General features: G+C 38.4%; 1 protein-coding gene across 7 annotated transcripts in view; it reads left to right on the forward strand.

The window, feature by feature from the left end:
* Positions 1-1,442: 1,442 nt before the first annotated feature.
* LOC133639680 (coiled-coil domain-containing protein 149-like) overlaps positions 1,443-17,644 on the forward strand; it is a 32,024-nt gene continuing 15,822 nt past the window's right edge. For 6 of the 7 annotated variants that reach the window (XR_009823834.1, XM_062033198.1, XM_062033199.1 and 3 more), the window contains exons 1-7: positions 1,445-1,703; positions 5,058-5,219; positions 5,278-5,316; positions 5,373-5,480; positions 10,687-10,803; positions 10,866-11,038; positions 11,112-11,184. Coding sequence is in view for 5 of the 7 variants with exons in the window: in XM_062033198.1 (XP_061889182.1) it covers positions 1,653-1,703; positions 5,058-5,219; positions 5,278-5,316; positions 5,373-5,480; positions 10,687-10,803; positions 10,866-11,038; positions 11,112-11,184 (723 nt within the window). In the remaining 2 variants the exon portion in view is untranslated. Of the gene's footprint in view, positions 1,704-5,057; positions 5,220-5,277; positions 5,317-5,372; positions 5,481-10,686; positions 10,804-10,865; positions 11,039-11,111; positions 11,185-17,644 lie in introns of all 7 variants that reach the window. The other variant, XR_009823835.1, reaches the window with a different exon arrangement.

Genomic DNA, 17,644 nt, shown 5'->3' on the forward strand with positions numbered 1-17,644 from the left:
TTTGGTTGGGTCTTTTCCAATCATTGGCGTTGTTAGGCCTATTTTAGGGGGGCTCAAGCCCCCCTGAAATATTCTTAAGCCCCCCCTAAATAATTTGGTGTTATATATTTTTTTTAAAAATTTTTTTACAAATACATGCCGACATATTCATTATAAAGTGGCCCGAATATGAGTTTAAATAAATAATCATATAACCTGTTATTATTCACTCTTTTTCCCCTCACTTCATAGCATAAGGTAGAGAGCCCCTTTAGTGCGTCGGTATCCAATCCATTCCACTTGGTCATATAGAAAATGCCCACATCACTCAAATTCCAGTCCGCATTTTCTCTGCAACCTTGCTTGCGGTCCTGCAGGTGTACGAAGCACATTATCTTCCTTTACAATGAGTGAAGCTGCAAGAAACCTTGTGTGTGAAATTGTAAATAATTTAGTTTTTAAGTTTTGTGTTTCTTGTAGAATCTATATAAAGAAATATACATTAGCCTATTGTTAAAATAATGAAAAAAACATTAAATATATTTGTTTTATTGTATTGTTACATTAAAAGCTGTTGTATTATTATAGGATGGCTTGTTAAACATTTCATAGGATTTTCAGAGGGAGGAAAAACCAAGACATTTAATATAAAATGTAAAATGAATAAATACATAAAAAGAAAAAGAAAAAAATGGTTAAAAGCCATCATCCCGGGGACCATTTCATTTCGTCCCGTGCATTTTTTTTAAATAATAAAAATAACAATGAATCATTTCTAAGTCTTTGTTAGCCGTTTGTGAAGTTGTGTGCTCGTGCGTAACGTTCGCTCGCATCCTGTGCATCTCCTGGGGGCTAAGCCCCCCTGTCCTTAAAAGCTAGTGACGCCCCTGTTTCCAATAAAATGTGCAAATATACAGTATAAATGTCATAAGCATGTTTCAAAATGGCTCAACGTAAAGTTTAACAATATGTAAGAGTCATGTGTGTTTTCTAGAACATGTTCCCGTCCATACATGCACCTCACAATTCTTTACTTTCCGAGGGACTCTAAATGCACCATGACGCTCCACTGCCGTCAAACGCCAAATATGTTTTGTAAAGACAATTGTATGGTCGACAAAAACTACATTCTCCGTACATTAACTTATGCATGCTCTATTTTCACACATGTACCTATATGTTGACACTATTACGTGTTAAGATTGTGAAACCCAGTATGAACTGTCGCATAAAGTGAGATTTGAAGGCGCTACTTGCGACAGACCGAACGGGTTTACGACACATACAACATTAGTTTATAACCACGTGACTTTTAAAGCCTGTCATGTGACGTGACTGAGCGAACGTGATTGGTTGAGAAAGAAAGATGTCTCAAGTGTGATTGGTTGAGAAAGAAAGATGTCTCAAGTGTGATTGGTTGAGAAAGAAAGATGTCTCAAGTGTGATTGGTTGAGAAAGAAAGATGTCTCAAGTGTGATTGGTTGAGAAAGAAAGATGTCTCAAGTGTGATTGGTTGAGAAAGAAAGATGTCTCAAGCTTGACGGAAATGAACCACCGTATGAGTAGTGTGTGCGAGAGCCTAATCTGTCGTCTTCAAGCTACTAACATGGCCATTAAACATAAGTCCATTGAATATTCAGCGTCGTAAAGGCTTTCCTTTACGTTTAAGTGGGATGGATCCGTCGCAGAGGAGTGACGGTGAATGGCAGGGAATGGTCAACGAGGTAAAAGACAACAACTCATTAACTGCTGTGACCACTGTTTACATGTATATATATACACGTGTATATACACATGTGTATATACACGTGTATATATATACACGTGTATATATGTATATGCACGTGTATATATGTATATACACGTGTATATACATGAATGTATATACATGTGTATATACATGTGTGCATATATGTATATACACACGTGTGTGTGTGTGTGTGTGTGTGTGTGAATACATGTATATACACGTGTGTTTATACATGTATATACACGTGTGTATATACATATACACGTGTATACATACAGTACATATGTATATACAAATGTCATTACACATGTATGTATACGTGTATACATACATGTGTATTGACATTTGTGTATACACATTTATGTATACATACATGTGTATTGACATTTGTATATACATATGTATGTATACACGTGTATACACACACATGTATATATACATGTATATATACATGTTTATACACATGCATATATGCGTGTGTATTGACATTTGTATATACACATGTATATACAAATGTCCATACACACGCATATACACATGTATATACACGTATCTGTACATACATTTGTATACACATGTATATATACCTGTGCATATACACGTGTATATATACACATGTATATATATATACACGTGTATACATACATATGTATATACAAATGTCAATACACATTTATATGTACATGTGTACATACATGTGTATATACACATGTGTATATAAATGTATATACACATATGTGTATACACGTGTGTATACATACATATGTGTATGCACACGTGTATATACACGTGTGCATATACATATGTATATACACGTGTGTGTATATACACATGTGTATATATACACGTGTATACATACATATTAGGGGTGTGGGGAAAAATCGATTCAAATTCGAATCGCGATTCTCACGTGCGATTCAGAATCGATTCTCATTTTTAAAAAATCGATTTTTTGATTTAATTAATTAAAAAAAATTTTTTTTTTAATTTAATTTAATTTTTTAATTAATCAATCCAACAAAACAATACACAGCAATACCATAACAATGCCATCCAATTCCAAAAGCAAAGCCGAGCCAGCAACACTCAGAAGTGCAATAAACAGAGCAATTGAGAGGAGACACAAACACCACACACAACAATTGAGAGGAGACACAAACACCACACACAACAATTGAGAGGAGACACAAACACCACACACAACAATTGAGAGGAGACACAAACACCACACACAACAATTGAGAGGAGACACAAACACCACACACAACAATTGAGAGGAGACACAAACACCACACACAACAATTGAGAGGAGACACAAACACCACACACAACAATTGAGAGGAGACACAAACACCACACACAACAATTGAGAGGAGACACAAACACCACACAACAATTGAGAGGAGACACAAACACCACACACAACAATTGAGAGGAGACACAAACACCACACACAACAATTGAGAGGAGACACAAACACCACACACAACAATTGAGAGGAGACACAAACACCACACAACAATTGAGAGGAGACACAAACACCACACACAACAATTGAGAGGAGACACAAACACCACACACAACAATTGAGAGGAGACACAAACACCACACACAACAATTGAGAGGAGACACAAACACCACACACAACAATTGAGAGGAGACACAAACACCACACACAACAATTGAGAGGAGACACAAACACCACACACAACAATTGAGAGGAGACACAAACACCACACACAACAATTGAGAGGAGACACAAACACCACACACAACAATTGAGAGGAGACACAAACACCACACACAACAATTGAGAGGAGACACAAACACCACACACAACAATTGAGAGGAGACACAAACACCACACACAACAATTGAGAGGAGACACAAACACCACACACAACAATTGAGAGGAGACACAAACACCACACACAACAATTGAGAGGAGACACAAACACCACACACAACAATTGAGAGGAGACACAAACACCACACACAACAATTGAGAGGAGACACAAACACCACACACAACAATTGAGAGGAGACACAAACACCACACACAACAATTGATAGGAGACACAAACACCACACACAACAATTGAGAGGAGACACAAACACCACACACAACAATTGAGAGGAGACACAAACACCACACACAACAATTGAGAGGAGACACAAACACCACACACAACAATTGAGAGGAGACACAAACACCACACACAACAATTGAGAGGAGACACAAACACCACACACAACTATTGAGAGGAGACACAAACACCACACACAACAATTGAGAGGAGACACAAACACCACACACAACAATTGAGAGGAGACACAAACACCACACACAACAATTGAGAGGAGACACAAACACCACACACAACAATTGAGAGGAGACACAAACACCGCACACAACAATTGAGAGGAGACACAAACACCACACACAACAATTGAGAGGAGACACAAACACCACACACAACAATTGAGAGGAGACACAAACACCACACACAACAATTGAGAGGAGACACAAACACACAAAAGTAGTGAAACAAAAATGAATATTATCAACAACAGTATCAATATTAGTTACAATTTCAACATAGCAGTGATTAAAAATCCCTCATTGACATTATCATTAGACATTTATTAAAAAGAACAATAGTGTGACAGTGGCTTACACTTGCATCGCATCTCGTAAGCTTGACAACACACTGTGTCCAATATTTTCACAAAGATAAAATAAGTCATATTTTTGCTTCATTTAATAGTTGAAACAAATGTACATTATTGCAATCAGTTGATAAAACATTGTCCTTTACAATTATAAAAGCTTTTTACTCTGCTTGCATGTCAGCAGACTGGGGTAGATCCTGCTGAAATAGATGTATTCCATCAATAGACAATCCTTTTCAATCGGGGAAAATATCCTTTTTGAATCGAAAATCCTGTTGAATTGAAAAAAAATCGATTTTGAATCGAATCCTGACCCCAAAAATTGATATTGAATCGAATCGTGGGACACCCAAAGATTCACAGCCCTAATACATATGTATATACAAATGTCAATACACATGTATATGTACATGTGTATATACACATGTGTATATACATGTATATAACACATGTATATATACGTGTATATACACATACACCCGTTTGTTCTTCATTTCTTCTTTGCTGTGCATGTTCTGTTTTCAAGACATTGCTTTAAGTTTTCTGTCTTTTCTCTAGTTAGTTTGAATTTCAGATACCAGCTCTGTCCTTTCATCGTGACATTTTTTACCCCCCCAGCATTGACGTTTGAACTGCCTTTTGTATCCCTGCGCAGTTCCTCATTTGTAAGCGCAAGTTGGAGAGCAAGAAGGAAGCGCTCCTGATCCTGTCCAAGGAGCTGGACACGTGCCAGCAGGAGAGGGATCAGTACCAGCTGATGGCCAATCAGCTTCGAGAGCGCCACCAAGGACTCAAGAAGAAGTACAGAGAACTCCTCGTAAGAGAAGATGTTTGTGTCAAACATGATGTTGTGTCTAACTCTTTCTACTCCCCAGGATGGAGATCTGTCTCTGCCCCCTGAAAAACGCAACCAAGTAAGTGCTGCCTTCGTAAGAATGAAATGTGCAAACTGAAAGCCCTGTTCTCGCAGGTGAATGTAGCTCAGCTCCTGAGAAACTCCAAAGAAAAAAGCAATGATCTCTGTGAGGAGATGAAGGAGCTGAAACAACGGCTGGCAGAAGCACAGGGAGACAACAAGGTGCTTTACTTCCTTCTGTCTTTATGGCATAATAAGGACTGATCAGCACTCATATATAGGGATGATACTCGAAACCGGTTTTCCCGGTTGTTCGATAAGAAAAGAACCGAGTCCTCGGACTCGAATCCCTTTTTGAGAACCGGTACCCGTTATCGAGACCACTATAGCAAAGAAAAGAGTTGGTTCTTTATTCGAATCCCTCGGAACGAATCCCGTCCCGACCAGAAATGCTCCGTGTGACATCACAAGAAATGACGTCACGTAGCTCAGTCATTAGGCGCAGATAGCGAAAGCAGGAAAAAAATGGACAGGAAAAAGCGCTCCAAGGTGTAATAAAGTTCAAAACAAAAGCTATAATCCAATGAATAACTTTACTGAGAGATTTGAGCAGGGTAAAACACATGACCAACACTTTTACCACCAAGCGGAAACATAGCAACCAGGCTAGCAACGCACCTCCTTTACGGCAGCTGTCGCAACCTTCTTAAAGCAACCGCAGCACATACATATATATACAACACTGCAGCACATACATATATATACAACACTGCAGCACATACATATATATACAACACTGCAGCACATACATATATATACAACACTGCAGCACATACATATATATACAACACATCTCCCTTTTTTAACTTTTGTTTTTCTTTCCTTGTAAACGTTACAAAATCACACTGTATATGTGTTGTCTGTCTAATTATAAATAATGCAGACGAGGCGTGTTGGCTGACTTCTTGACGTTTACTTTCACAGCGTGGCAACATGCAACACTTTTCGGGGCTACCGCGCATGCTCGTCACTCCCGTTGCATGCTGGGTAGTGTAGTTGTTATATTCCCTAGCTCATAACATCTTTCCCCCTATAAAGAAATAATGTTAACTCAATAAAGTGTATTTCTTTTTTTAGCTTTAACTTTTCATTTTTTTAGCATTGTAACCACATTTGCAAACAACTTTTCTCTTCATAGAATTTTCTTTCAATAAAGAAATAAAGTGCAAAAATGTCAAAGCATCATAACAAACAGTTATGTCAAATAGCAGCAGAAGTGCACTTTTTGGAGAGCTGTATTATTTCCAGTTTTGTGCCCAAGGGACTGATTTTATTTAACACTATATTATTATTTATACACCTATAGTGATCACAGAGACAGCTTGTTTTTGTGTTACCTTATATATTTGTTTTTCTGAAAAATCCCACTTAATATACTTTGGGTAACAACAGTCAATATTTATTTATTTTATTTTATTTTTTTTAGGGGGGCAACAGTCAATATTTATTTATTTTATTTTATTTTTTTAGGTGGGTAACAGTCAATATTTATTTATTTTTTTATATTAAATTGTTTTCTTATATAATAAAAGTGAGCTTTTGTTAAACCAAATATTGTGTGTTTGTTTCCATATACAACAACCTATCTGGACTCCATAAGAGAATCCATAAGGAATCGGTTTGATAAGAGGATTCGATAATAGACTCGAACTCGATAATTTCTTATCAAACATCATCCCTACTCATATAGAGGATCTTTGACAGGGTTTTTTGCAGGTGAGCACATCCTTAAAGACCTCACACAAAGTAGGCGTGTCCAAAGTCCGGACTATTTCCACTGAAAAATTGAAGGATACATTTTGTGCATTAAAGATGCTAAAAACAGTCCTTTGTCGGTCAATATCGTATATGCTAGCTGAACAAAACAGCTACATCTTAGCTTATGTGTGACAAATTAATAAAACAAATGTATTTTTACCACATGTTAAGGGACAATAAAAAAACAAGCAGCCTGTTTACAATGGCCACCATGTTAAAGTAGCAATGATAGTCACACATACACTAGGTGTGGCGAAATTATCCTCTGCATTTGACTCATTACCCTTTATCACCCCCTGGGAGGTGAGGGGAGCAGTGAGCAGCAGCAGTGGCCACGCCCGAGAATCATCTTTGGTGATTTAACCCCCAATTCCAACCCTTGATGCTGAGTGCCAAGCAGGGAGGTAATGGCTTCCATTTTTATAGTCTTTGGTATGACTCGGCCGGGGTTTGAACTCACAACCTGACCACTACGCCACTGAGTAGGTGTCTCACTTTGCACACCGCTGACCCACAGTGTGCACGTCTGACGTCGCTCACATGTGCTCCGCTGAATGCTGAAGGAGTTTGTTGTGCGTTTTGCTCACACACGTGAAAAATTAGAGGGTGCACTGGATTGGGACACTTCAAGTCATTCATGAAGAAGTGGGGCCTTTCAGACATTGTTGCAAGTCTGAGCAGACTGCCAGCACGTCATACCCTCAGAAGCCGGCCTTTTCTACTTAGGACCAGAGACAAGGGCTGAGTTGGCCATCTGATGGTTTGCCAACAAGAGAGAGAGAGTCGATCGCTATAATCCATGCTTTGATATTATGTAATACAAAAGGAGTGATCCCATAAATACACAAAACATGGTTTGGATTTCGGCGTCTTTGCACAGCAAGCGTTTCATACAAGCTCCAATAATTAATTTCCTCCTCTCAGCGACCACACTGCAAAAAGTCAGTGTTCAAAAACAAGAATACAAAAATGAGGGGTATTTTATTAGAACTAAGCAAAATGATCTGCCAATAGAACAAGAAAATGTGGCTTGTCTAGACTTTCCAAAACGAGTCAAATTAGCTAACCTCAATGAACCCCAAAATAGCTTCAAATAAGTATATTCTCACTAATAACAAGTGCACTTTTCTTGCTAGAAAAAAAAGGAGATCTTTTTGCTCAATATGTTGAAAAATATTGTTAAATGAAGTAAATGCTAGTGCCATTATCTTGACATAATGATATGCACATTTCTTGAAACCAGCAAACTTATACTAAAAACTAGTTTATTGTTCTTAATGGAAAGGCAACAAGGCGAGCGCTTGTTACTCTCGGGGTCTCCTAGCCGCTCAGGCAAATCATATTGTCTAAAAATGCATTTTTCCATGGATAACATGACATCATCGCGCCAAGTGCGTGCTCTTTCAGTCAATTAGTGTGCATATAAAGTTAAAGTAGCAATGATGGTCACACACACACTAGGTGTGGTGAAATTTGTCCTCTGCATTTGACCCATCCCCTTGATCACCCCCTGGGAGGTGAGGGGAGCAGTGAGCAGCAGCGTAGCCGCGCCCGGGAATCATTTTTGGTGATTTAACCCCCAATTCCAACCCTTGATGCTGAGTGCCAAGCAGGGAGGTAATGGCTCCCATTTTTATGGTCTTTGGTATGACTTGGCCGGGATTTGAACTCACAACCTACCGATCTACAGCCCGGCCCCCGGCCAAAGAAATGTTCATTGTAATTTTGAGGAATTTATCTGAATGTGCATGAACTATTTCTGTACAAAGTGGTTTGAAATGTTAAATGTTTAAATATTAACTGTCAGTTTACTGTAGTGTGCCAACTGTACTACTATATGAGTACTTATGTTCTATTGTTTCATTGGAAATAATACAGCAAAGTCCATTTGGCTGTCATCTGTTTTAATTATGAGACACAATTGTGTCAAAGTCATGATTTTTTTAATTTCATGCTTGAAATAAGAAATGATGACTTTAAAAAAGTAGTTTTCTACTTGTGAGTGTTGATGACACAGCTTTGCAACACTTGATATTCTAGTTTCAAGCATGTTTTACTCAATATAGGTCAGGGGTCGGCAACCTTTACCACTCACAGAGCCATTTTGACAAGTTTCACAAATTAAAGAAAACAATGGGAGCCACAAAACTCTTTTGGAATTTGAAAATGAAATAACACTGCATACAAAGCTTTTTTGGCTATGTTTAAACCAGGAGTCTCAGACACACACCCCGGCCCACACCTTAATATGAAAATTTAATGATGGTGCGGCCTGCCAGTTTTAATTGAATGGCGCATATAAGCGTCATACTTGCCGACACCCGCAATTTCCCGGGAGACTCCCGAATTCCAGGGAGTGATGGCACTGCTTATAGCGCCCTCTACAGCATGCTCAAACGGCGCACCTGCTCAGCTACATGTTGAACGCAGCTTTGGCTTGCATACGTTGGAGACAGCAAGGCATACTTGCTCAACAGCCACACAGCTTACACTGACGGTAGCCGTATAAAACAACTTTAACACTGTTACGTTACAAATATGCGCCACACTGTGAACCCACACCAACAAAGAATGACAAACACATTTCTGGAGAACATCCACACTGTAACACAACATACCGTAATTTCCGGACTATAAGCCGCACCTGACTATAAGCCGCACCAGCTAAATTTAGGGTAAAATACAGATTGCTCCATATATAAGCCGCACCCGACTATAAGCCGCAGGGTTTTGATGTGTAATTAGCGTAGTATATAGGGGTTCCTGCTACTACGGAGGGGATTGTCGGGACAGAGATGACTGTTTGGGAACGCAAAGCGTCCCATTTATTAACAATAAATCTTTCAATCATTCAATCAAACTTTCACATCTTTGACATGGCGAACAGCATTCGTGCAGAGTACAAATAATACAACGGTGCAAAGTAATACAAAGTGCTCGCCTGTACGTTATCAAAATAACCAAAGTCAGTCTTTAATCATTGTGTCATCGTCTTCCTCCTGCGTACTAAAACCACCGAAATCCTCTTTGTCGATGTCGGAGAAGAACAGGCCGTAAATAAGCCGCACCCTTGTATAAGCCGCAGGGATCAGAACGAGGGGAAAAAGTAGCGGCTTATAGTCCGGAAATTACGGTAAACACAACACAACAAATACCCAGAATCCCATGCAGCCCTAACTCTTCCGGTCTACATCCGGAAAATCGGGAGGGTCGGCAGGTATGCAGCTGAGCCGCATCAGAGTGGTCAAAGAGCCGCATGCGGCTCCGGAGCCGCGGGTTGCCGACCCCTGATATAGGTCATCAAATCTCAGCAACAAGCTGTAATATCTTACTGAGATCATTTAGGAGCAAAACACTTCAAACAAGTAAAACACTCTAACATCAAATCTGCTTAGTGAGAAGAATGATCTTATCAGACAGAAAATAAGCAAATATCAGCCTTATTTGAGATATTTCATCTTACTTAGATGTCAGTTTTTGCAGTGCAGAAGGACAGGTTGGTCATGACTGATGCAGTATTTATGCTGATTAATCGCCGAAGTTAACTTATTTGGTTTTGCACTAGGTCCTTACTTATTAAGTCCTTACTTACTAACGTTGTTATGTCCAGCTGTTACGAATGACCATCACCAAGCAAAGGCTGGGAGATGAGGAGGTGGGAGCTCGCCACTTCCCGGCACACGAGCGCGAGGACCTGGTCCACCAGCTGGAGAGAGCCAGAGAGCAGGTGAGCAGGACTGAGCCAAAGTATCTCCCGGCAACCTTGTGGACTCTTTGGTGGGCTTCTAGAACCAGGTGCTGGAGCACAGTGTGAAATCTCTCAGCGACGAGCTGCAGGACGTACGGGCGGAGCGCCACGTGTTCCAGCAGAAAGCTCACCGCCTCAACGTGGAGATGAACCACATCGTTGGCAACGACGCCGTGCGGATGGTGGACATCGACGCACTCTGCATGGAGAACAGGTTGGTTGAAAGCATCGCTGGCCCGTAAACACACTGATTATCAAACCTAACAAATATCAAATATTACTTTTAGATATTTGCACGATCGCCTGTGTCAACTTTCGGAAGAGGTCGCCTTGCTCAAAACTAATCTGGGCAAATACAAGGTAATTGTTGTTCTTTTTTTATTCCGCACCATTCAATAGCAGCTTCTTGTTTTGTTTTCTTTTGAACAAGAAAACTAAAGAAAACGTTTTTTAAAAAGGGAGGTTTGAAACTTGTTCAAAGTGGCGTTTTTCAAAGCAAAAAAAATAACACCAGCGCAAGTTTTCTAATGTTTCTAATAATAATAATAATTACAGATGTCCGATAATGGCTTTTTTGCCGATATCCTATATTCCGATATTGTCCCACTCTTAATTACCAAATCCGATATCAACCGATACAAATATATACAGTCGTGGAATGAACACATTATTATGCCTAATTTCAGTGCCGGCCCAAGCCTCCATGGGGCCCTAAGCAAAATTTGATTTTGGGGCCCTCTATTTCTGCCAATAATATTGATTGTTGATCATTCACACACCTACTATAAACTCATTGCGGCTCTGGCAGTGTTGTTTACATGATCCTATTGTCAGCCTGGCATGTCTTTACAAATGACATGTCATTTGTAAAGATATGGGGGTGGCCCAGTTAAGAACATAAATAATACCAATGAATGATGTCCAGAGTGCCACATATGGTTCCTAAACTTAAAATGTAGAAAACATTCAGCTACAAGAGTGGCCTGGGGTTGAACAGTCCAAGTGATAAAGCTTTGTATTTACAGTAAAAGTGTCATCTTGTCTCATCAGTCTTGTACATATTAGTCTTTAATTACTAGTTTATATTTTTAGTTAATTTTTCATATTTAATGTTTACTTTGTACAAAGAGAGCGCAGTCTACTGAAGTTAAATTCCATGTGTGTTAAACATAACTGGACAATAAAGCTGATTCTGATTCACTTGATTATTTTTGGTAACAAAAACCTGAAACAGCAATGTGCAAAAATAATTCGTAGTGCAAGAAAACAATAAAGTGCAACAATAAAATCACTTAAATATATATAAAAAGGAACAAATTCAATTGTACAAAAAACAACATAATTAAATTAAATATCAAGCAAATACTTAAATAATATTAATGAACAGAGTTACCAGAAACAAGGTAACATAACGGTTTATAAACAAATATAAAGTTACTACATATTAAAACTATGTAAATGTACATAACGATGTGCAAAAAAATTTTGGGGAAAAAATCAAAATAAACTACCTTAAATTAAGGTCCTTAATTCACAGATTTGACCATCACATCACAGTTTTGTTCCTCTGTTCTTCACCACCCACACCACTCCACCTGTGCTTCCTGGCTTTTCTGGAGGCAAAGTCATTTATGACATCACTGTAAGAAATCTGATGGCCGACTTTGTTATTAATACTAATCACTGCAGACTCGTACATGCAAAAAATAAAAAATAAGAATTTTTTTGTTAATTGCTTTTGGGGGCCCCCTGGTGGCCGCGGGGCCCTAAGCAAGCGCTTAGTACGCTTATGCCTTGGGCTGGCTCTGCTAATTGTGTTGTGATGCCCCGCTGGATGCATTAAACAATGTAACTTTACCATGAATTGATTAACGTGGACCCCAAGTTGAAAAACTTTTCGGGGTGTTACCATTTAGTGGTCAATTGTACGGAATATGTACTGTACTGTGCAATCTACTAATACGATATTCAATCAATCAATCAAAAACAAGGTTTTCCAAAATAAGAGAACAACTTCAACTCCAGTTATGTAAAAAAATGCCAACATGGCACTGCCATATTTATTATTGAAGTCACAAAGTGCATTATTTTTTTTAACATGCCTCAAAACAGCAGCTTGGAATTTGGGACATGCTCTCCCTGAGATAATCCTGAGACCCACTACAGCAGGGGTCACCAACGCGATGCCCGCGGGCACCAGGTAGCCCGTAAGGACCAGATGAGTAGCCCGCTGGCCTGTTCTAAAAATAGCTCAAATAGCAGCACTTACCAGTGAGCTGCCTCTATTTTTTACATTTTATTTATTTACTAGCAAGCTGGTCTCGCTTTGCTCGACATTTTTAATTCTAAGAGAGACAAAACTCAAATAAAATTTGAAAATCCAAGAAAATATTTTAAAGACTTGGTCTTCACTTGTTTAAATAAATTCATAATTTTTTTTACTTTGCTTCTTATAACTTTCAGAAAGACAATTTTAGAGAAAAAAATACAACCTTAAAAATGATTTTAGGGTTTTTAAACACATATACCTTTTTACCTTTTAAATTCCTTCCTCTTCTTTCCTGACAATTTAAATCAATGTTCAAGTAATTTTTTTTTTTTTTTGTAAAGAATAATAAATACATTTTAATTGAATTCTTCATTTTAGCTTCTGTTTTTTCGACGAAGAATATTTGTGAAATATTTCTTCAAACTTATTATGATTAAAATTTAAAAAAAATATTCTGGCAAATCTAGAAAATCTGTAGAATCAAATTTAAATCTTATTTCAAAGTCTTCTGAATTTATTTTAAAATTTTTGTTCTGGAAAATCTAGAAGAAATAATGATTTGTCTTTGTTAGAAATATAGCTTGGTCCAATTTGTTATATATTCTAACAAAGTGCAGATTGGATTTTAACCTATTTAAAACATGTCATCAAAATTCTAAAATTAATCTTAATCAGGAAAAATTACTAATGATGTTCCATAAATTCTTTTTTTAATTTTTTCAAAAAGATTCGAATTAGCTAGTTTTTCTCTTCTTTTTTTTCGGTTGAATTTTGAATTTTAAAGAGTCGAAATTGAAGATAAACTATGTTTCAAAATTTAATTGTCATATTTTTTTGTGTTTTCTCCTCTTTTAAACCGTTCAATTATGTGTAAATATCATTAATTATTAATAATAACATAGAGTTAAAGGTAAATTGAGCAAATTGGCTATTTCTGGCAATTTATTTAAGTGTGTATCAAACTGGTAGCCCTTCGCATTAATCACTACCCAAGAAGTAGCTCTTGCTTTCAAAAAGGTTGGTGACCCCTGAGCTACAACTATGGCAAATACTATACTTTGACATTCACAAAGTGCATTATTATTTTTTTTTTTTAAACATGTCTCAAAACAACAGCGACAAAAACAATGAAGGCACACAGCTTCAGTCCAGAGTATACTAGAGCATACTTGCCAACCTTGACACTTCCCAATTCGAGAGATGGGGTGGGGGGTGTGTGTGGTAGCGGGGGTGTATATTGTAGCGTCCCGGAAGAGTTAGTGCTGCAAGGGATTCTGGGTATTTGTTGTGTTTATGTTGTGTTACGGTGCAGATGTTCTCCCGAAATGTGTTTGTCATTCTTGTTTGGTGTGGGTTCACAGTGTGGCGCATATTTGTAACAGTGTTAAACTTGTTTATACGGCTACCCTCAGTGTGACCTGTGTGGCTGTTGATCAAGAGTGCCTTGCATTCACTTGTGTGTGTGTGAAAAGCCGCATATATTATGTGACTGGGCCGGCACGCTGTTTGTATGGAGGAAAAGTGGACGTGACGACAGGTTGTGGAGGACGCTAAAGGCAGTGCCTTCAAGGCACGCCCCCAATAATGTTGTCCGGGTGAAAATCGGGAGAAATTGGGGAGAACGGTTGCCCCGGGAGATTTTCGGGAGGGGCACTGAAATTCAGGAGTCTCTCGGGAAAATCGGGAGGTTGAAACCGATACCGATAATTTCCGATATTACCCGCCTTCCGCCCAATTGTAGCTGAGATAGGCTCCAGCGCCCCCCGCGACCCGAAGGGAATAAGCGGTAGGATATGGATGGATGGATGACATTTTAAAGCATTTATCGGCCGATAATATCAGCAGGCCGATATTATCGGACATTTCTAATAATAATAATGGATTAGATTTATATAGCACTTTTCTAGACACTCAAAGCGCTTCACAGAGAAGTGAGAAGCCATCATTCATTCACACCTGGTGGTGGTAAGCTACTTTCATAGCCACAGCTGACTGACAGAAGCGTGGCTGCCACTTTGCACCTACGGCCCCTCCGACCACCACCTATCATTCATCATTCATTCACCAGTGTGAGCAGCACCGGGGGCAAGGGTGAAGTGTCCTGCCCAAGGACACAACGGCAGCGATTTGGATGTCAAGAGGCGGGGAGCACACCTGCACCCCTCAGGTTTCTGGCACGGCCGCTCTACCCACTACGCCATACCGCCCCTAAATAATAGTACATATTATATATGTCCAAACCACTGATTGCAGTAAGCAACAAAGAAGCAAGTACTATTTTGCAGTCATGTGGTAGGTATGATAGAATATACATGCAATGGTAGCTAACGTTAGTAGTGAAACGTTGCAAAATTGCTGTAATAAGCTAATGCATGTGTGTTTAAAGCAGGGGTGTCAAAGTCATTTGAGCTCAGGGGCCACATGGAGGAAAATCTATTCCCAGCCGGGCTGCTGAAATCATGGCATGAAAACTTCAAAATAAAGACAACTTCAGATTGTTTTCTTTGTTTGAAAATAGACCAGGGGTCGGCAACCCGCGGCTCCGGAGCCGCATGCGGCTCCTTGACCACTCTGATGCGGCTCAGCTACATACATGCCGACCCCCCCGATTTTCCCAGGAGATTTATGGATCTCAGTGTCCCTCATAGATTACTCCCAGGGAAAAAATAATCCTATTTACACTCTAATTACTAAATAAAGGGCGTGCCCTAATTGCACTGCAGTAATTGTCCTCTATAGCATTTACATACAGCATGCCAGTCCAGCCACATGTTGCATGTTGTTATTACTTGCACACACAGGAGACAGCAAAGCATACTTAGTCATCAGCCACACAGCTTACACTGACGGTAGCCGTATCAAACAACTTTAACATTGTTACGTTACAATTATGCGCCACACTGTGAACCCACACCAAAAAAGAATGAAAAACACATTTCTGGGGAACATCCCAAGTATGACGCTATCAAGCGCCATTCATTCAAAACTCGCGGGCTGCACTAACATCAAATGTCCACATTAAAGTGCGTGCCGGTGCGTGTGTCGGAGACCCCTGGTTAACATAGCACAAAGCGTTTAAGCTTTGTATGCAGTGTTTTTCATTTTAAATTTAAAAATTTTTTTTGTGGCTCCCATTACTTTCTTTAATTTGTGAAACTTGCCAAAATGGCTCTTTGAGTGCTAAAGGTTGCCGACCCCTGAAATAGACCACGCACATTCGGAAAATGTACAAATCTTTTTTTTTTACACTTCCATGTGTCGGTTAATAGTATTTTATAGGGATGTCCGATAATGGCTTTTTGCCGATATCCGATATTCCGATATTGTCCAACTCTTTAATTACCGATATTAACCGATACCGATATATACAGTCGTGGAATTAACACATTATTATGCCTAATTTGGACAACCAGGTATGGTGAAGATAAGGTCCTTTTTTTTATTTTATTAATAAAATAAAATAAGATAAATAAATTAAAAACATTTTCTTGAATAAAAAAGAAAGTAAAACAATATAAAAACAGTTACCTAGAAACTAGTAATTAATGAAAATTAGTAAAATGAAGTGTTAAAGGTTAGTACTATTAGTGGAGCAGCAGCACGCACAATCATGTGTGCTTACGGACTGTATCCCTTGCAGACTGTATTGATATATATTGATATATAATGTAGGAACCTTGCAGACTGTATTGATATATATTGATATATAATGTAGGAACCTTGCAGACTGTATTGATATATATTGATATATCATGTAGGAAGCAGAATATTAATAACAGAAAGAAACAACCCTTTTGTGTGAATGAGTGTGAATGGGGGAGGGAGGTTTTTTGGCTTGGTGCACTAATTGTAAGTGTATCTTGTGTTTTTTATGTGGATTTAATAAATAAAAAATAAAAAATAAAAAAAAGAAACGATACTGATAATAAAAAAACCGATACCGATAATTTCCGATATTACATTTTAACGCATTTATCTCATTTATCTCTACTCGTGAGTGTTGATGACACAGCTTTGCAACACTTGATATTCTAGTTTCAAGCATGTTTTACTCAATATAGTTCATCAAATCTCAGCAACAAGCTGTAATATCTTACTGACATCATTTATGAATGAAATAAGTTTATTTCGGCCATATAATCAACCCTCAACCAATAACCATTTTGTGTGACAGTACAGTACAAATTATACATATATAACAATCATACACATTTACACACAAAAAGAAAAGAAAAGAAAAAGCATGAGCGAAAAAGGAATAGGCTGAAGCCAAGGCTTATATTTGCCTATCCTATACCTTCACTGAAAATAAGATTACCTGGAACATCAACATTAAAAAGAAAGAAAAAAAAATCAATGGGATGAAAGTAATCGTTGCTATATTTTATAATTTTCAATTATTTCACCTTTCAATGTTTTCTTAAACCTTAACAAAGAAGTACATGTCTTCAACTTGTCACTGAGCTTGTTCCACCACTTAACTCCTAAAACTGAAATACATTTGTATTTTGTATTCGTTCTTGCTTTACATATTTCAAAAACCAATATCCC

Source organism: Entelurus aequoreus, linkage group LG22, assembly GCF_033978785.1.
Source record: "Entelurus aequoreus isolate RoL-2023_Sb linkage group LG22, RoL_Eaeq_v1.1, whole genome shotgun sequence".
In the NCBI taxonomy this organism is placed as follows: Eukaryota; Metazoa; Chordata; class Actinopteri; order Syngnathiformes; family Syngnathidae; genus Entelurus; species Entelurus aequoreus.